General features: G+C 49.2%; 1 protein-coding gene across 2 annotated transcripts; it reads right to left on the bottom strand.

Annotated features, from left to right (window-relative positions):
- Positions 1 to 833: 833 nt before the first annotated feature.
- On the bottom strand, positions 834 to 21,112 carry LOC126534588 (BTB/POZ domain-containing protein 3-like). 2 transcript variants are annotated; one of them, XM_050181855.3, is made up of 4 exons: positions 20,643 to 21,112; positions 15,392 to 15,468; positions 7,319 to 7,536; positions 834 to 4,262 (listed from the first exon to the last, which is right to left on the bottom strand). In XM_050181855.3, the coding sequence occupies exons 2-4, from the start codon at positions 15,398 to 15,400 to the stop codon at positions 3,662 to 3,664; spliced, it is 828 nt and encodes a 275-aa protein (XP_050037812.1). In that variant the 5' UTR covers positions 15,401 to 15,468; positions 20,643 to 21,112; the 3' UTR covers positions 834 to 3,661. The 2 variants fall into 2 exon arrangements, with proteins under 2 accessions (XP_050037812.1, XP_054927962.1); XM_055071987.2 differs by lacking the exons at positions 15,392 to 15,468; positions 20,643 to 21,112 and having other exon boundaries at positions 7,319 to 7,658.
- Between the last annotated feature and the right edge of the window lie 312 nt (positions 21,113 to 21,424).

The raw sequence follows: 21,424 nt of genomic DNA, 5'->3' as shown, positions 1-21,424 counted from the left end.
TGCTGCAGATGGCGCGAAGCCTGATAGTTACCGCAGGCAATCTGTTGGCGGTCATGCCGGCAATTGGCTATCCTGCGCTGGCGGTAGAGCGCGTTGAAATGACGAACGGTCGTAAACACGGGGATCCTTGTGCAGCTGATGCGGACGAAGCTCGCAGTTTCATCCCATGCATTCAAATCTCCGTCGCAGATCTTGCAGTTCCCGTGTGAGAGAGAGAGAGAGGGAGGGAAAAGGATGCATAGAAAGGCAGGGAGGTTAATCAGAGCTAGTTCCGGTTGGCTGCATACCCTGCACGGGGGGAAGGGTTAAGGGGATAAAAATTAAAAAAGAGAGTGGAAGGGGGAGATAGAAAGAGACGAGCACGAACAAACAGCGTACACTATAGAACGTTAAGGGGCGGCTTTTTTAAAGTCCATCGTGAAGCTCTGTAGACCACAGGAACCTCAATAACGCGAGTATCCCGTGAGAGCATGTCTTAATTCCCTCTGTACTTCCTCATCTTAGATGAATAGTGCGAAGAGATTTCCGTCCTCTCGATGGGACGTTTCCGCAGCTGCGGCGGATGCCTAAGCTGCTTGCTCGTGATTCAGAAGGCATTCAATGGCGGGGGGCCTGCCGCGACCCCTGGTGCGTTCCTCCAAGGGCGCCCTGCGCACTTCGATATGCGCGTAATGTTTAGTAGATAGGCCAGACGGCTAAATTTGCACTCTTGCAATGCGCACTACGTCGATGCCGTTAGGACAAAGTTCGGTAGACCGATGTGATGAATTCTCAATTCGCGTTTGCTATCGCGGTGTAGCTAGGGTCGTGTTCGTGGAATGAAAGCGGAGTAATAGATCTGTGAATGAAGTACTTTATTCACCAGTCAATAACGCAGTAAAACACATGCACGATGACACGTAAGAGGTGGACAATGTCTATGTACAAAGGCGTGGTCAATGGTTCATGGAGCGAGAATGGCAGATGCACACGACAGATGGTGACAGGCACAGCAGCCGTGCTTGCCATTGAATTTCGTTTGAGACGGTCGAAGGCGTAGCGCACGAAAGTCGTACTCGCATGTTGCTCTTCCGAACTGCCATTTGTAAGCTCTAAAAGAGCCACCTACTACTTGCATATCTGAGGCCAGATGTGTCGTATGAAATGACAGTCTTCATCACGTGCGAAGCTGACAGATAGTGACAAAGAATGTGTGATGCAGTACTTGATAAATGGGAAGTGAATTAGGAGCATAGTGGGCGACAAATGAAATCTGGACAAGGTGGGCATGCACAGTGAAATCGGGGCAAAAATGGAGTGTTCGTTCATGTCACAAAGCACAAATGGTTTCCAATAGGACGCACTGACACAGAGAGAAACGGACAACCACACACGCTGGACTGGCAACTGAATGTTTATTATTCGTTTTCCACTTTTGTAATGGAGCGAGACAGCCAATGATTCTTTCTTTTGTCACGCAAATTATCGGTCTCTTAGGGTGATAGATCGCTCTTGCGCAAGCAGCCCTTCTCATTTTTCGGTTAGCAGTATCGATGGTGTACCACTGCATGATTGCCCGCTTCCGTCAATGGCCATGGCTTCTAAAATTGGCGCGTCAGCTTCTCTTTACTGTTTTGCTAAAGCTTTGATGCGAAATTGTACGGTGCAATGGCGACTATGAAAAGAGATGCCCAGCGGAGATTCCAAAGATGCTGCATGTTCTCTTGTCACGTCATCAAGACGCCTGCCTGTTTCTCCTGTGCATGGTCGGCCACATGATAAGTGTACATCATATATCACCCCTGTCTTGCAGCTGTCTTCTTTAGTCTGTGGGTTAGGCCGTGTAAATAAGGCACAACAGTAACTTTCCTTTCTCTTGAACGTTTTATTCTTCCTAAACCTTGCTGCCCGGGAGTCAAGTCTTCTTTAGCAGCACTTCGGAGACCTCTGTAAGCAGGCCTTTGGGATAGCCAGCGTTGTTGATCCTGGTTACCTGATGCATGATGCTTTCTTTCATGACCTGGCGACACGACTTCCTTAGGGTGGCTTGTAGCGCCGTGGTCACGATGGCTTGTTTGACATTCTTACTTCCAGCATGACATTCGTACATGCCGGAACTACGATACCCGCTCATGCAACGTGTTCCTGCAGTAAGACTCCGACCAGTCCTCGAACATCAAATGAGCCATTGCGACCACGGTGTTGCAAGCCGCCCTGAAGAAGTCGCGTCATCACGTAATGGAAGAAAGCTTTATGCACCAGCTAACCAGGCTCAACAATGCTGGCTATCCCAAAGGCCTGCTTACAGTGATCGCCAAAGGGCTGAAAAAGAAGACGAGACTACCGAACAGCAAGGTTCAGGAAGAAGGAAAGATTCAACAGAAAAGGAAGAAGGTTGTTCTTGTGCCTTATGAACACGGCCTAGCCCACAAACTGAAAACAGCCAGGAAAGAAGGCCTCACGGTTGTAGGTTCAGCACCAAACAAAAGGTGTATTCAATGTGTGCACGAGTCAACAATGGCCGGGAAAGTTAGTAATGCACAAAGAAAAAAAGAAAAGTAGACTGCCTGCAAGACAGGGGTGATATATGGTATACCTTTATCATGTGGCCGACGATACATGCAACAAAGGGTCAAGTGTCTGGATGATAGGGCCAGAGAACATGCAGCATCTTTGGAAGGAATCTCCACTGGGCATCTCGCTTTTCATCGTCGCCATTGTACCGTACATTTTCACGACATCAAGGTTTTAGAAAAATGTAGAGACAAGATGACGCGTGGGGTTCTAGAAGCTATGGCCATTGAAGGAAGCGAGCAATCATGCATCAGTACATCATCGACACGACTAGCAGAAAAAGGGGCTACTTGCGCAAAAGCGATCATTATAAGAAACAGATAAGCTGCGTGACAAAAGAAAAAAATAAGCATTGACTGTTTTGTGTTGTGAAAAGGCGTGGAAAACGAATAATAAACATTCAGTTGCTAGACCAGCGTGTGTCATCCTTTCTGTAAGCTTCAGTGCGTTTTCCTGGAAACCATTTGTGCTAAGTGAAACCAACGAGCTCAGGAAAACACTTATGTCCTCCATGTCACCGCGTCATGATAAAACTGACAGCTGGTAAAGATGTACCTGTGTCAAGAACAGTTACGCTAAATGGCGTCGTCGAGGGCTTTCAGTAGTCGTAGGCGGAAGACAGTAATATAGAGAGTTACGACTAATAGTTATAATAAAAACACATGGCCTTACACAGGGACGATTAGGATATTAGAAGGCAGTGGCATGGTAATAAAACACGCCCGTTCTAAAAACGTGGACCAGTGGCACTAAACATACTACGCAGTACGGCCAATTGCTTCCGACAATGACAGAGTACTATTTACAATGGCTCACGTCACGAAGGCCTACGATGAGCTGACATGCGAAGCCGTCGGGCTGACGGCGACGAGCGTGGTGAGCACCTACTCGCTGCGACATCGAGGACGTTACGATGGGCCTAACAAGATGGGCCCATCGATGTGGCACAGTGTCCTCTTGGTTTTTGGCGTCCATCGGTTTCTCGATAACACTGACATTGCTTCGTTTACGTAGTCCATATAACTGTACAAGTTACGGAAGCGTTGATAACGCTCCCGTCACGTGGTCTTGATAGTCGAGCAAGCGAATGAACAACGACACTAAGCTACTATCTCCGGTACCTGATGGAACATGTCCACTGCGGCAGGGGGACCGAACCGTAACACACGATATTGCAGAGAATGGCGAAGTCATCGCGGCCATCGAAGATGTGCCAGGAAGAAGGGCCGAAGATAAACTCCTGCGGCGTCAGGGTCAGGAACCTGAGCAAGGGCATGAAGGGCTTCATAACAGTCTTGACGTCCAGAGGCGGGGTTATGTCGCCCTCTTTCCCTTCGACCGTCAGGCTCCTGAGGACCTTGGCCCAGGCCCAATCGTGTAGCCTGTGCACGACGCAGGTCTCGGGAACGTTGCGCACGTTGTTGAGCACGTACTCGACCGTGCCGTCCAAGGCGTCGATGAAGTCGTCGGAGCAGACGACGCCGACTCCGTCGTGTCGCAGCACGGACAGGACCGCGTCGCCGATGCAGCCGCCGTCGCTCGGCGATACGTAGTCTATGAGGCGGCACACGTTGCTAGCGCTGATGTGCGACACGATGTACTCGGAGCAGATTCGCTCCAAATCAGTCGCCATGTACTTCACGGCCGCCGTTCTCGTGTACACGGCGTCCTCAATGCCCCTGAACCGCGGCTTGCCTCCGTAGAAGTACCTGCAGCGAAGCAAGACTCATCAGTTGCGAACTGGAACCGCCGCAGCTTTCCCCAATACACTCTCGAAAAAAAGAATCCCGGGCTCTTACTGACATAACGCTAGAAGCCCACTGAATACAATATTTCACAGAATAATGGACGGAGGCACGAAATGAATAACTGCATGAGGTTCAAGAATGAATGTCGCTAAAGCCAGCGTTTCGAGAAAAGTACTTAACCGTCAGGGCAGCAACAGCTGACAAGTACCCTTGTCGAAATGTGGCTGCAGCGACATTCCATGTTCGACCACTGTTATTCGCTGCTACACTAGGACCTTAACCGCAGTTATAGTAGCAGTTAAGTCGGCAAGCTGACAACAACAACAAAAAAAAATAGAGGAATTCCACTCCGAAGCTGGATGACCAGCGAAGTTGTTGCGCATCACACCGAGTTAGACAAGGGTACATGCACTTATTTTCATCATTTGGTAATGGTAGTGACGATAGCTTTGGTTACTGTGATATACACCGATTGTTTCGATTACAACCTTAGACAGAATCTAGGTCAAAATTAAATCTATACACGACCATTCAGTAGATGAGTGCTTTGGATTGGCGCGGCACTTCAAAGCAAGCTTTTCAGTCACAAACTGATCATTTCTGGTCTGGTTTCGAAATGGCGACATTGAAGTCTCCAACAATGATCACAGGGGTAGGGACATCACGGCTAACCCATGCAAAGTGCGTGGTCATGAACTTCTCGATATCACACTTGGGTGTGCATGGAGATATATGCACAATGAATATCACAATTTCGTCTTTCGTTTGTACGGCACAAACATCCATCCACACGGTCGCTGGCATTGTCCTCTTGACCCGTACATACATTTTGTGCCATGAACCTTACGGGGCTATGAGCCATTTTCTTGCTTGCTTACGGGGGTATGAGCCATTGATGATGACAGTTCTCTGCACAGTGTTCTCTATGTTGTATGCGTGATTAGAAAGAATGTAAACACTGTTCGCCTCACTTTGCCGAGTGCATGTGGCCTCTGCCTTCCGAAGTTATGAGCCATTGCATATGTTACTTGCTTACGGAGATATGGATGGATGGATGTATGGATGGATGGATGGATGAACTTTGTTGTGATCCTTTAGGGCGCGCGTTAGCGCTCAGTGGGCCGCTCCCACGTCGGGACAGAGAGGCCGAGCTTCTCCGCCGCGTCGTGGGCCCGTTGGACAGCCCAGAACTGTTCTTCGAGGTTCGGGCTGCATTGAACTGCATCCCAGCGTGAAGAAGTCTTGCTTTAATCGCCGCGTAACGCGGGACACCACCAGAGCATGTGCTATAAATACCCTACGTCATTGCCAGTGGCGTAGCTAGGTCGTCTAGCACCCGGGGCCCAAAGGTCTTCGTCCCCCCCCCCCCCCCCACCCTGGGTGTAGCCGGCGGAAAGAGGGGTGTCTTCAGACGTATAATAATGTAATGCTTGATAAGCTTCATCGCGTCCTGCGTCGAGAGTGCAGCCCCGAAGCCATCATGTGTGGGTAAACGTCGTGGTCCTCCAGGTAGCGACAAATTCTGTTTAGGATTGCGTGCTCAGTAACCTTCCCCACGCACGATGTAAGCGAAATTGGGCGGAGGTTGTCGAGGCTCGAAGGCTTACCCGGCTTGGGGATTAGGATGGTGGTTGCCGATTTCCACATATCTGGTACTTCACCACCGCTCCATGTTTGGTTAATGGTGTCCGTCAGGTGTTCGATGGAATTATCGTCCAGGTTCCGTAGCGCTTTGTGATCTTGTCCGGACCAGGAGTCGATCTGCTGTTGAGGTCGTGGTGCATCCGCTTGATCTCAATCCCGATTTCTGCGTCGAGCTCAGGGTTCCCGGAGCCTTCGTAGTCAAGTGAAGGTGGTGTAGGTCCCGATGCGACCGATATATACTTCTTCAGGAGTCTGGATAAAATTTCCTCGCCGGAAGGTTCACGCTTGGCTGTGTGTAAGGTGCGCGCCATTGTGTTGTGTTGGTTGGATTGAGCGTTCGTCTCGTCGAGGAGATTTTTTAGGAGATTCCAGGTTCCCTCGTTGCGCATCTGTCCGTCGCTCGAGTTGCGCACCTCATCCCATTGCTGTTTAGAGAGGGCTCTGTAGTGTTCCTCTGTAGTTCTGTTGATTTCCGAGATCTTTCTTCTGAGCCTGCGGTTGAGGCGCTGTCCCTTCCACCTGGCGAGGAGGGACTGCTTAGCCTCCAACAGTTGAGCCAGACGACTGTACACCTTTTCCACCGGGAGGTAGGTGCAAGCCTCTTTGGTGGTAGTTTTGATGTCGCATCCAACCTGTGCCACCCATTGTTTGAGGCTGGGCTTGTGTTCACTCTCCGTTCGCTCTTCCCAAATCTTGCCAAACTTGTCCCAGTCTGTGTACTGGAACATGCGCTGTCACTTCTGCGAGACCTGGAGGTGCACGGCCAAAATATAATGTTCGCTACCAAAGTCCCAGAAATGGAGTGCGAGTGTACAGAATGCGACAGTGGTGGCTTCATTAACGGGCGCAGTATCTTTCACAGCGAAACTGTTTAACATTAGCCCATGTATGGATCCCCCGCATGCGTTCCAAGGAGGGGTACCCTGCTCGGCTAACGTCTATACCACGGCGCGTGCACAGAGTAACTTATTTGATAATATCGCGTTGTCCTGTTGCGTGTTCGTGTTACTCCATGTGTCTACGTGCTTCGGCGTTCTCGCTCTAAATAACGCGAGTCTGACGGTCCAGGCGCTTGTTTGATATTTTTCATGGCGCGTGCATGTGAACTTAGCGTAGCAAATGCCCGTCCATGAACTATGGGAACACCGCAGTAATCGCCTGTAATCGACTTGATAAAATGGTGGATTTTTTCTCTTGGAATGCTGTCGATGTGCGTCGCTGCAAATTCCTCTACTATAGAGAACATGAACAGGCAATAAATCCGTCTACACCATGACACTACGCAGAGTACTGAGCGTGACGAGTTCAAACAAATGCCACCGAGTAATTGTCGACGAAGGACGGTACTGGGACGACCAGCGAACGCAACTTACCTGAGCATGCAGGCGAATCCATCCGGATGGATGTCGGTGATGATCACCTGGTCCTTCTCCGGAAGGCTTCCGAAGAACATCGTGCCGAAGACCTCGTTCATCATGGCCAGGAACTGCTTGTGCGCCTTGAACGTGCGCGTCACAGGAAACTTCTCCGGAAGCACCATGAATTCGACGTCGGACAATTCACCACTGTCGAGGAACTTGAGAAACTTGAACTGGAAATCGTGAAGACGAAACAGTGTGGCAATGATATTTAAAAACAATGCGAGCGCGTGCGAGAACAAGAATAACAGCATTGCAAGAAAGACAGCGCAGCAGGAATATCAATGAAAAATGCAAAAATGTTTAAAATTAGATTATGGGGTTGTACGTGCCAAAACGACTTTCCGATTATGAGGCACGCCGTAGTGGAGGACTCCGGAAATTTCGACCACCTGGGGTTCTTTAACGTGCACCTAACTCTAAGTACACGGGTGTTTTCGCATTTCGCCCCCATCGAAATGCGGCCGCCGTGCCCGGGATTCGATCCCGCGACCTTGTGCTCAGCAGCCTAACACCATTGCCACAGAGCAACCACGGTGGGTAAAACGCAATAAAAAGAAACCACACAGGCACTGGTTATTCACAGGCAGGACTTATAAATATTCATGGCAGAAATATATTCATCATCAGCCTGATTACGCCCACTGCAGGGCAAAGGCCTCTCCCATACTTCTCCAACTACCCCGGTCATGTACTAATTGCGGCCATGCCGTCCCTGCAAACTTCTTAATCTCATCCGCCCACCTAACTTTCTGCCGCCCCCTGCTACGCTTCCCTTCCCTTGGGATCCAGTCCGTAACCCTTAATGACCATCGGTTATCTTCCCTCCTCATTACATGTCCTGCCCATGCCCATTTCTTTTTCTGGATTTCAACTAAGATGTCATTAACTCGCGTTTGTTCCCTCACCCAATCTTTTTTTCTTATCCCTTAACGTTACACCCATCATTCTTTTCACATCTCGTCGCGTCGTCATCAATTTAAGTAGAACCCGTTTCGTAAGCCCCCAGGTTTCTGCCCCCTATGTGAGTACTGGTAAGACAGCTGTTATACACTTTTCTCTTGAGAGATAATGGCAACCTGCTGCTTATGATCTGAGAATGCCTGCCAAACGCACCCCAGCCCATTCTTATTCTTCTGATTATTTCAGTCTCATGATCCGGATCCGCAGTCACTACCTGTCCTAAGTAGATGTATTCCCTCCCCACTTCCAGTGCTTCGCTACCTATCGTAAACTGCTGTTCTCTTCCGAGACTGTTACACAATACTTTAGTTTACTGCAGATTAATTTTTGGATCCACTCTTCTGCTTTGCCTCTCCACGTCAGTGAGCATGCATTGCAATTGGTCCCCTGAGTTACTAAGCAATGCAATATCATCAGCTAATCGCAAGTTACTAAGGTATTCTCCCTTAACTCTTATCCCCACCTTCAAGGCGAGTATGGTAGCAAGATTGAAAGACGGGACAAAAGAAGACACAAAGCGCTGTGTGTGTCCCTTTGTGTCTTCTCTTGTCCCGTCTTTGAATCGCGCTACCATACTCCCCTTGAAGATGCATTACCAACAAGCCCACATTGCAACCCTCGTGTCTTATCCCCAATTCTTTCCAATCCAGGCCTCTGAATACCTCCTGTAAACACGCTGTGAATAGCATTGCAGAGATCGTATCTCCCTGCCTGACGCCTTTCTTTATTGGGATGTTGTTGCTTTCTTTATGGAGGACTACGGCGGCTGTCTAGCCGCTATAGATATCTTTCAGTATTTTTACATACGGCTCGTCTACACCCTGATTCCGTAATGCCTGCATGACTGCTGAGGTTTCGACTGAATCAAACGCTTTCTCGTAATCAATGAAAGCTATATATAAAGGTTGGTTATATTCCGCACATTTTTCTATCACCTGATTGATAGTGTGAATATGGTCTATTGTTGAGTAGCCTTTACGGAATCCTGCCTGGTCCTTTGGTTGACGGAAGTCTAAGGTGTTCCTGATTCTATTTGCAATTACCTTAGTAAATACTTTGTAGGCAACGGACAGTAAAGTGATCGGTCTATAATTTTTCAAGTCTTTGGCGTCCCCTTTCTTATGGATTAGGATTATGTTAGCGTTTTTCCAAGACTCCGGTACGCTTGAAGTCATGAGGCATTGCGTATACAGGGTGGCCAGTTTCTCTAGAACAATCTGCCCACCATCCTTCAACAAATCTGCTGTTACCTGATCCTCCCCAGCTGCCTTCCCCCTTTGCATAGCTCCCAAGGCTTTCTTTACTTCTTCCGGTGTTACCTATGGGATTTCGAATTCCTCTAGGCTATTCTTTCTTCCATTATCGTCGTGGGTGCCACTGGTACTGTATAAATCTCTATAGAACTCCTCAGCCACTGGAACTATCTCATCCACATTAGTAATGATATTGCCGGCTTTGTCTCTTAACGCATACATCTGATTCTTGCCAATTCCTAGTTTCTTCTTCACTGCTTTTAGGCTTCCTCCGTTCCTGAGAGCATGTTCAATTCTATCCATATTATACTTCCTTATGTCAGCTGTCTTACGCTTGTTGATTAACTTCGAAAGTTCTGCCAATTCTATTCTAGCTGTAGGGTTAGGGGCTTTCATACATTTGCGTTTCTTGATCAGATCTTTCGTCTCCTGCGATAGCTTACTGGTATCCTGTCTAACGGAGTTACCACCGACTTCTATTGCACACTCCTTAATGATGCCCACAAGATTGCCGTTCATTGCTTCAACACTAAGGTCCTCTTCCTGAGTTAAAGCCGAATACCTGTTCTGTAGCTTGATCTGGACTTCCTCTATTTTCCCTCTTACCGCTAACTCATTGATCGACTTCTTATGTACTAGTTGCTTCCGTTCCCTCCTCAGGTCTAGGCTAATTCGAGTTCTTACCATCCTATGGTCACTGCAGCGCACCTTGCTGAGCACGTCCACATCTTGTATGATGCCAGGGTTAGCGCAGAGTATGAGGTCTATTTCATTTCTAGTCTCGCCATTCGGGCTTCTCCATGTCGATTTCCGGCTATCGCGCTTGCGGAAGAAAGTTCTGCAAACTACTAATAACTCTCCCCTGCTATTCCTAGACCCTATGCCGTATTCCCCCCGGCTTGTCTACAGCCTGCTTCTTGCCTACCCTGGCATTGAAGTCGCCCATCAGTATAGTGTATTTTGTTTTGACTTTACCCATCGCCGATTCCACGTCTTCATAGAAGCTTTCGACTTCCTGGCCATCATGACTGGATGTAGGGGCGTAGACCTGTACGACCTTCAATTTGTACCTCTTATTAAGTTTCACAACAAGACCTGCCACCCTCTCGTTAATGCTATAGAATTCCTGTATGTTAGCAGCTATATCCTTATTAATCAGGAATCCGACCCCTAGTTCTCGTCTCTCCGCTAAGCCCCGGTAGTACAGGACAGGACATGCCCACTTTTTAGCACTGTATATGCTTCTTTTGTCCTAACTTCACTGAGCCCTATTATATCCCATTTACTGCCCTGTAATTCCTCCAATAGCACTGTTAGACTCGCCTCACTAGATAACGTTCTAGCGTTAAACGTTGCCAGGTTCAGATTCCAATGGCAGCCTGTTCGGACCCAGGTATTCTTAGCACCCTCTGCTGCGTCACAGGTCTGACCTCCGCTGTGGTCAGTTGCTTCGCAGCCGCTGTGGACTGAGGGCCGGGGTTTGATTTTTCTGTTTATATAGGAGGTTGTGGCCAAGTACTGCACCAGGGCGGCCAACCCTGCTCTGGTGAGGGAGTGCGTTACCGGTTCTCGTCGCCAGGATCAGGCCGCTCTCCAGGCCTGTTTATGCAATTTTGTCAACACGCAGATTGTTTTTAATCCGGTGGAAAATTGCACGGCACCGGGATTCGAACTACGGTACTGTTGCACGCGAGGTGGATACTCTACCTCTACGCCACCGCTGCACTTTTTTTAGAGATAGTCGTATACGTCCTTCCTGTGAATAATCTAGCAGTAGATATTCAATACCTCTGTTTTGTCTCATTGATACGGTTACTGCGATCTTTTTCTTGCAATGCCGCTCAATAAAGATGGTTTCGCATACTTTAATGGTGCGCAAAGCGCGTCGAAGCTGTGGTATTGCACACAACGTGATGTCACGGTCGTAAGTACTTGAATGTAACACGCCAAGGAGAAGAAGACCGCCTTTGACAAATACAGGTTCGTCAATCGAAGCGTCAGCGAGCCTGTCTGAGGCAGTTTACTGAAGTTCATTTAATACTGTTACGCGCTACACGAAGATGATGTCGGCCTTTGGATTTAGAGGGACGTGCCCATAAGCGGCCTCTGGCTGACCTGAGGGACGACGGCGTGCCTTGTTTCATGTTGGCCGTCTTTTTGATGTCCCAGCCACGTGTGAATAGAATGACCCGCGCAGAGTGCCCTGTAACTGAGCTCTGTAGCGTTCACACCCACGCTCACGCGCAGTATACTATTCCTGTCGGCGACGGGAGTAGTATACGTGCTACATGCACACGCATTCCGTATGCGCCGCCAAACATCGAGGCTTGCAGAATTGGACCCATAGCCTTGGCGGCTATGGGTCCAAACAGTATTGTGCATTGCGCGTATGTAATGAATTAAAAAAACAGAAGAACTTAAGCACAACTTGCCAACAAATGTTTTACAATAGCAAGATCACCGCCCAAGCACTCCGTACAGGTGGTTAACCAGCGAAGCTGAAACCTGCGGCCCCGGTGTTTCTCACTGAGTTAATTTCGACGGTGCGTGAAGTTCTTTCTCAATTATTGGTTACGTCTTTGTGCTTCTTAATGAGGTTACACACACGTTTGATGCCTCGAGTTTGCTCGGCGGCGTGGTTAGCAGCATCCGCCCGCCATTCTTCAAAACTAAATTGCTTCAAAATTACATCTCTCCTTCACGTAAGACAACGAATGGCACATAGCCCCTTAACCAATGGCTCATAAACGCGGCCGTAAACGTGGCCTCCCTATTACGACGACATAAAACTACACTGGAATGATGAGCGGCAGCGTAAGCAGCTGTGGAAGAAGACGACGACCACTGCAGTCGGAGGCTGCTTCGTCCAGCACCGAGCCGGATCTCCAGCTTCGGCTGGTGAACTGGTTGGGGGACGTCGCGACTGGGCATGGCCTGGACGCTACAACCGGCAGCCTGAAGGCAGCCTGCAATGCTGCTTTTGAATTTTCTTTACTTTTGACCTTCTCGTCAAAAAGTTTTTCACCACCACCACCACCACCACGACGATGAACGCGGGAGCAGTGGCACGAGCGCGTTCGCGCCCAGGGGCGCCAAAGAGCTTTCATACATCAGGTGCAATGCTGTGGAAGCTGCGCAAGAAGTCCGGTCACCAAAATTTATCACTCCGCGCGTTAACTGGCAGGGTCATTCTAAGTAAACTCGGACTGAATCCCGTTATGAATTCAGCAGGAAGAACAACATTACTCGATGCGATCAAACGCAGTTTGGTTAGAGAGAGAGAGAGAGAGAGGGATAGAGAGAGAGAGAGAACATTTATTCGGACCATCGAGGTGGTTGCTCTTGATGTCGAGTGGGTGGTGTCCTCATTCCAGGACTCCACTGGCCATGGCTGCTCGACGTACTTGCTGGACGAGAGCTTCTTGTCCCGCCAGGGTATCGCCGGTCAGCTGTACCTCCCACCGCTCAAATGACGTGCTAGGCGTCTTTAGGTGTTGAGGTTTGCCCCCGCATCGCCACGAGATGTGAAAGAGTGTAGGGCGTGTGTCGCCGCACCAGGGGCAGATGCCCCGATATGTTTAAAACCGTTACCCAAGAATATGCTCCCTGGGACATACGACAAGAGGCGGTCTGCCAGAGCCAAGGCCCTTCAAGAAAGGTAACAAAGCAACCAGCACACCGCTTATGTCGATGCGGCAAAGCAAAATCACCAAACTTACGTAGTGAGCGTCATGGCCGGTGAGGGACGTATCCTCAACGCCGCGACCATAAAAACAGCGTCCACCGTGGAAGCAGAAGAGACTGCCATTGATTTGGCCCTCATAAATTCCTCCGTGCAAACTATCATAAGTGACTCCAAAAGGGCAATCGTCCACTTTTCGAGAGGCAGCATAGGCGTCTGTGCAGCGCGAGTCCTACGGGACTTTACAAATGAAGATACTGTTGAACTCGTATGGGTCCCTTCCCATTCGGGGAATCAGTGGAATGAGGAGGCGCACTGGGTAGCGCGAGGTCTAATCAATCGGAAGGTGTGCCCCTCAGACTCGGATCCTATGGATGAGGCACCGACGACATACCACGAGGTAAACTACTACAAGCAAAAAAGGCGAATCTACCCGCCTCCAAACGCAAGCTTCACGCGAGCGCAAGCCTCGATCCTGCGTCGAATCCAAACTAAGTCGTTCCCCAGCCCACATTGGCTGGCCATAATTACCAACGGACAATGGAACCCAATATGTCAAAACTGCACAAATCAAATATTGGCTACCAAAAATCACATTCTTTGGGGGGTGCGAGGGCTTGCCCCCTCCCAGGCCGCTCCTGCCAGCTCCCTCACAACAGACGTGGGAGGAACTGCTCAGAACGCCGGATCAAAAACTACAAAAGTCCTCATTGCCTGGGCCGAAAGGGTAGCTCCTCGTGAGCGGCCATCCTAGGACTCGGGCCTGCCCGATCATAACTGAGCAGAATCTCAATAAAGTTGTTACCACCACCTGTACGCCAGGAGGTGTTTGCTCGCGCGAGCATGCACGTGAGGCTGCCGCGATGGCTAACGAAAAGAAACAACGATACGAATATTGATTTAAAACAACGTGTTATCAGCCGTATGAGCGCATGGTTTATTTGTTTCCAAGAGTAAATTCTTGTGTTCATTCAAAACAGATTATATAAAAGAAAGTTTTCACGAAAATTGGGTCAAGAAGCACCGAGCTATTTCCAAGTGCGAACGCAGCCACTGCAAAAAGTATCTCTAGCTTCCGCGGGGCAACCCCCACGCTTTACCATATAACCTGGGAGTGTAAACGTAACTACACATTCCACCAACACAAAACCCCAAGTGCGGAGCAGTGGGAGAGCCGGCTCACCAGCTGCGAGCTCGCCGCCCAAAGGGCAATGGTGCAGCACGCAAGCGAAGCAGCGCGGCTCAGTGGAGCCCTGGACTAGGGACTAAGAAGGTCAAGCGTCTGCAGCGATGAAGGCGAAGACCGAACGCTAAACCCTTAATGGACCAAATAGTTTTCTCTCTCTCTCTAGCTTCCACAGCGTTGCACCCGATGTATGAAACGGAGTATAGCTGTGGAAGAAAATGACGAACGCTTGCGCCATTGCTGATGACGATAGTTTTCTCCACGCAAGCGCTGACAGACTCATTTTCGTTTCGCCTAGCCATATAAAGCTTCGCTTTGAAACGATTTCGCGGTAACAGGGTGCCATTATTCATTGGTCTTCGGCCGTTAGAGAGAGAAGAGAGAGGGGAAAGGCAGAGAGGTTAACCAGAGGCGTTAAAGCGGCATCTACCTAAGGGCCCTTCGCACCGGGTCGCTTCGCTGCCCTTGGAAGGAACCTTCGGCGTCAGGCATCGCGGTGAAGCATAGGAAAAGAATTGCTGCAGCAGTTGAGGGGGAAAATGGTAATTGAGATAAAAAAAAAAGAAGCCCATCAAACACGCGATTCGATCCAAGGACCTCCCAGACGAGCTCAACGCTTTGACGCGGCGCCACGAAACGAGAAGGGTTAGCGAGCTTATCCAGGGTATTTATCCGCTGTTGCGTAGTGCACTTCAGCTTGGAACAACCAAACCTAAGCGCGTTCTCCCCCATGGCGCTGCAGTACTTAGAAAAAGGCAGATGAAGCCCCCAGGTGTCTCTCGCAACTCACATGCGCACGAGGCTTGAGCAAATACGGGAAACCTATCCAGTGCACGAGCGCACAAGTGGTCAGCTGTACAAATTGCTTTAAATATGCAGATGAACACAGGCTGTCGTTAGTGCACCTACGATGAATCAAGTTCCGTTTTTACTAGAATACTCACGGGGGCCATCCAGCAGATCCTCGTGTGCAGTGAACAAAAGCAGCGGCGATTGAGCAGACACTATGCGCAGGTCTTATCTAGACCAAAGAGAGGGCAAATAAAGTTATCAGAACAGCGAAATGTACAGTACCATCACAGAAGCGAGAATGCTTACTACCGCAATATGAGCGACGTGACAGACTAAACTGCGGCCAAGCTCGTGGATATACACCTTTTGAGGCACCTGATTTCACGGCAGCGTCGAATGGCGTGACGGTCAATGCCGTGTCGGTGAGTGCAGCAGAGCAGGCGCATGTGCGTGGGGTAGGCGATTCCATTCAGTGCGACATAACACTTGCTGCATATCCCATCAACCATATCTTGCAGATGCAACCGCTTATTGTAACCACTGCAGGCGCGCGAGAGCGAACAGAGACAAATAGGATAACCTAGTGTATGATGTTCGGACAGGAGTATGCTCTGCGCTACAGGACACGGTACAGACCGTCGTGTCGGTCGACGCTTCCGCGAAATTAATAAAACTTGGAGTTGTACAGTTGTACAGATGACAGAGTGACGTAACCAGGGAGAAGATTGTGTAGCACTGTCCTTACATGTGCCTGCTTTCGTTGGCTCAACATTTGTGCAAGTTAATTATTCAAACTGTATAAGACAAAAAAAAAAGGTTCTATTCGGTAGCCTGCCACGAGGCCATTCCTCCGCCTTCTCGTGTCAAGCAAGGAAGCACAATTTTATCGTCGTTGCTTCCGTCAGAGTGAAGTTTGTTTCCTAGCTAAAAAAAACGAATTACTTTTATTTCTTTTTGAATTGTCCCAAGTAACGAGTGCACCACACAACTCCCAATTCAGCTGGATATCACATCACGCCCACAGTTATGTGTATTTTATATTAACTGACAGAAAAGCACGTGTGCAGTTTTATTAGAAAGACCTGTAGTGGTGTGTTCATGCATGTCTATTCACACTGTATGCATAGCCAGGTACAGTGCGCATTCCATACGTAATGGCATAGGTACATACAAGAATAAATGGCCCCGTTTATAGAGCGAAGCTCTCAGGTGCCGGTTCCTGCATTGAGCGTCGGCGTCTCGGCGTAACTGAGCGAACAAGTGAAGCGAAGGATGAAAGAGCCAACGTGGAGCGCAGCGGGGGATGAAAGGCGGCGATATTGGAGAGAGCGCGAGGAGGAGGACAGCGGAGGAGGAGGGCATGGCGAAAGCGGAAGAAGAAAAGCCTATAGTCGCGGACAACTTTCTGTGGCAATGATGAAGGGAAAGCTATGGAGGCAAAGCACGCACATTGAGAGTGCTTCTGAAAAGTGTCCCGTGTTTTCATCCACGTTAGTTTAAGCTGGGGAAGGGAAGACAAACACCTTATTAGCAACAGTAAAATAAGTTAAAACACGCCACTGCATGTAAAGGCTTACTTATTTTGCGCCTTTTCCCTTGCGCATCTGGGCAAACGCGAAACCGTCGCACGTGAAGCTGCGTCGATTCAACATCTGTTCCGAGCAACCAAAAGCACTGTCAAATGCTGGAGGACTGCTTGGCGCCGTAACACACGTACAGCAGCCACGCGCCCGTAGCTTTCTCTTCATTGTTACAAAAGGTTGTCCGCGAGTTTAGTGCCGAGCAAAACGGATTCTGCGGCAACGACCGCTACGACATAGCGCCAGAGTAGCGTGCCGTCGTCTGTTCACCGATGGCGCCATTGATAAGGCCTCCACCCGATTCCATATATGGAAACAAAGCACTGCATGAGTGTAGTTCTGTCTGCAGCGGCTGCTGTGAATCGCGTCCACGCGTCACCCACACGCTGCCTCTCGCGATCTCCCAGTTAGAGAGAGTCGCACCACAGTTCGCTCAGTTCGCAATGTGGTGCATGAGACAGATTCTCTGCGCCAGCCACGCTACTCACAGCGTTCACTTTCTAATATAAGCCGTGTACCTGTATAAATATAATAGAAAATAGTGACATGAGAAAAGAAAACACGTCTAGGGCTACGCTCAAGTTGCACATTAGGGAGTGTCGTAATCGTGGTTTAATTTTTTTTAAAGTGAAGTTGACAGAAGCACCTTGGAAGGAGGAAACTTGAAAATAGAGCGAAATGATGATTAGTCAGAAATAGTATGCGACTAGGCGGCGAAGAATACGGTCTCAGTAGAACGTGGGGTACCTCAAAGGAGAGAGAGATAGATAAAGAAGGGACGAAGGAAAGGCAGGGAGGTTAACCAGACCGAGTCCAGTTTTCTACCCTACACGTGGAGAGAGGGCTGGAGGAGTGAAAGAAAGCTTTCTTAAGGGATCTTTCCTCTAGCGCAGCCGGCACCGGTGGAAAAGTATTTCTACGCCAGTTACAACGACCGCGATGGGGTATCTCTGCGAAACATCGTATGTAGCTACCAGGGGCGATATCTCCAATGTATATTTCATTTTAACTACGTTGGAAATCACCGGAAGTGATTAGGCTTTCCGAAGGGCACCATCCTACGAATTTCCATATTTTTGTTTGTTTTCTACAGTCAGCGCATGGTGCACCTGTTCCATTAAGCGAAAGGCACCTGGTGCCTTTTCGACTTTTTTTGACGCATAATTATTTTCAATTTCACGCCCCCCCCCCCCCCCCCCCCTCAATTGCATTTGACAACTGCCAACCGGCCCCGATCATAGTTAACTCCCCTGTATCTCCTTATCTTTATTTCTTGTCACAAGTGTGCGCAAACTTTGTTCATTGGGATGTGCAGCAAGCTTGCACGCGATTCGCAAGTTGGGATAAAACTACACACGTTCACCGCGTGGCGCCAAAATCTAGCGGGTAGTTGTCAGGCCGTTGTGTTGGGCACAATGTGACGTGCACGTAAGCTATCGCACTTGAAATAACGGACAAAAAAAAATCACCGACGATTAGGATACTTCGTAACGTGAAATTTAAGCACATCTCTATACGTGCTTTCATTTCGCGATATATTGAGGCATCGCATCGATCACTGCACTTAGTGGCAGAACCGCGACGCTCTATACAGGATGGTCATTTACAGGTTTTACGGAATTACTAAAAATAACCTGTTGCAGGCAACGTAATTCTAGTCCCTGGGCTGGATTTTTGAGAGAGGCGGATATTACTTGAACGAAAAATTGAAACACATATTCAACTAATTAACAAAAAATTGCTAATTATCTTCTGAATTACTTTTCAACACATTGTAATTTACGAATTGTAGCCGGTGACTCTGCAAAGCGTATCCACTTCGAAGGAATTTCCAGAATGACGCTAGTTTGGAGATATGCGCCATCAGACACGCCGTAAGCACGCCCTTTGTCCCACTTTTTAACGAAACGCACTTGTATGCATCGAACCACAAAATTAGAATGTCCATGTATTCCGTCCCACACGTTGGAAAACATCACGAAACTGGTGTCACCCTGGAAATGAATTATAAGTACGTCTTGAAAGCTCATCGTCTACAATTCGTAAATTGCAATATGTACCGTAAAGTAATTAACTAATGAGTAATTGCTTATTGATTAGTCAAATATGTATCGATTTCTTGGGCTAGTAAAGTCCGCCTCTTCGAATAATGTAGCTAAGGGCAAGAAGTGTGCTATCCTTCACAGGTGATTTTTAATTATTCCGTTAAACATAAAAATGATCACCCCGTATAGAGCCGCCACACAGCTGCCGCTGCCCGGCAACTGCAGCTTGTGCAACCGTAATCTTTCCTAGGAAACGCTTGCGGCGAACGCTGTGCACGAAGGCGACCTTTCGGGTTTCCTTCTTTCTTCACCCCGCACGACCGGTGCTGCCACTGCCGCGGATGTGCGGACGTGAGTGTCATGTGGTGGTGCTTCAAGGGTGCTTTCCCCTCGTGCTTACGCTGCAATCTACTCTGCTTTTCTCCTCGCGCTCTCTTCTCTCTCGCCGTCTTTCATCTCCCGCTGCGCTCCGCGTTCGCTCTTTCAACCTTCGTTGTCCTCATTCGCTCGGTTACGCCGAGGTACGACGCCGAGGCACGCCGACGTTCAGCGCAGGAACGGGCGCCTAAAAGCTGCGCTCGGAAATGACGTAATCACCGGAGGCTGCCCGATGGTCGTGTACTTGGGACGAACGGATTGCGAACTCTCGGACATCTGAAGTAAGAGTTAAGAAAACGTATCAAATGAAAAAAGTGCGCGTTCAGGTCAAATATATCCGTGCTTTGGTTGAACTGCGGAAAGTCCAGTTCAGTTCTGTGCCGGGCGTACAGGCGATTTGTTCTTCCGTCATAATAGATTTCCGGCGATATACCTTTGCGCTTAACGCTAACGCGAGTGGTCGAGATTCGGCTTGTGCTGGTACGAAATATTGCAAGGCGTAGCGCAAATAAGACACGCGGGCTGGAGAAAGACCAGAGCTTTGGGCACGTGTGTTCTTTGCACAGTACGTGTTTTATCAGTACTATTTCCTGAAATATAAAAAAAATTAAAACGGTATTCTGGGGTTCTACGTGCCAAAACTACACGATTACGAGGCACGCCTTATTGTCGGATTAATTCTGACCATCTGGGCTTCTTTAACGTGCACCCAATGCAGGTACACAAAAAGCTTTTGCATTTCGCCCCCATCGAAATGCGACCGGTATTTCATTCCCCGCCTTAGCGATTATCAGCGCACCATCATTTAACGACTACGACATCACGGTGGGTGTCTTGCAATATAAGCGAATGGTGAAAGGATTCGCCGGGATTAAGCGCTAGGATAGGCCGAGTAACCATCCCGTTACTACGCCTACGTTGTTAAGCAGAACGGGGTGATTAACAACGATGTGTAAAACCCGAGCAGTTAGGTGTGCAGCGCTCAGCGATTGAAGCGAGACACCTTTACCGCATCGCGGCCAGAACTGTTTTCGCGGGGTGAACGCCGAGGGGCGGCATACAGTCGCAGTGCATCACAATGGCTCTCGCTTTAACGCGATACAAAAAAATGCATCAGCTCGGTGTCCGCAGCGACAACCCATGGCGCAAGAAAAGTGCCGGCAGCCACACGCTCCAAGCATCGCGTTTCAATGGGTGAGCAGTTCACATATGCACAGTTATGCAAAGCACACTTCGCACGTATTCGCCTAAGCGTTCGCGCGAACGCGGCAACTCAAAATCGGATTCAGTGCCAATTCTCAGCGAGCCGTGTACTACATGGTGTCCGACCGGAAGGGTTAGCGCGCAGGAAAGAAAAGGGAAGAGTAATAAAATGAAGCGAAATGGTGTAGTACACTTACAGAAGCGCAGTATAACAACGTTGAGTCCGCAATGTCAAGCGGCGGTCATGCGTGATGGTCGAGATGCTAAGGCGAGGAACTCACGCGGGTTCTCGCGAGGCTGAATTGGGCGGCGGCAAGACGAGGAATGGCGCGACGCGCGCTGGAGGCACAATTAACACTTATCACTGCAGCGATACCGAGGGGCGTTAACCTGATCCTACCACTTGAAGTCGACGTAACCTTTACTCTAAAAAAAAGAAAAAAAAAGATGGCGTTTTTCGGGGGCGTATCTTGACCGCGAACAATAATCGTCGTCTGCCTTGCTTACTTATTGATGCAAAAGCTTCAAACGGCCCATTGAAGCGAAGAAGCCGGTGTCTGTCGTCTGCAACCGCGAAATGGCATCTAAGCTCGCACTCCCACGCCACGTGACGCTACGTCACGAGCTGCGCTTCGACGGTGCAGGGCGAGCGAGAGGGCTAATCTTCTGCCGAAAGGAGATTCTTATGATGGAAAGGTGAAAAGTTGGGGTAAAGTGCAGCGCAGTAACTGACTCTCATTTATACAAAGGCGGCACCACCTCGGGCTTCCTGATCCGCCACTACTTCGCTTCCATTTCTACCACCCTCTACCTTTCTCCCCCCTACCCTATCTCTCTTCTAAACCCATCTCCTCCACCCTGCTGGCGCTGAGCCGTGCTCCCGCACGGGTTGCAGAAAATAGTGCTAGCCTTTCCTCCTTCCCCACAAGAACCACTTCTCTCTCTCTCAGTAGAGGACACCTCAACCGCGCTACACAGG

Source organism: Dermacentor andersoni, chromosome 7 (genome assembly GCF_023375885.2).
Source record: "Dermacentor andersoni chromosome 7, qqDerAnde1_hic_scaffold, whole genome shotgun sequence".
NCBI classification, from domain to species: domain Eukaryota; kingdom Metazoa; phylum Arthropoda; class Arachnida; order Ixodida; family Ixodidae; genus Dermacentor; species Dermacentor andersoni.
The sequence above is the reverse complement of the archived record's forward strand: the minus strand, read 5'-3'. Positions and strand labels throughout refer to the sequence as shown.

Bases quoted from the DNA above. Each gene is read 5' to 3' on its own strand.
- LOC126534588 (XM_055071987.2), bottom strand. From the start codon at position 7,617: ATGCTGTTATTCTTGTTCTCGCACGCGCTCGCATTGTTTTTAAATATC. The intron at 4,263-7,318 runs GTAAGTTGCGTT...GCTTCGCTGCAG, and splicing joins GGATTCGCCTGCATGCTCAG to GTACTTCTACGGAGGCAAGC.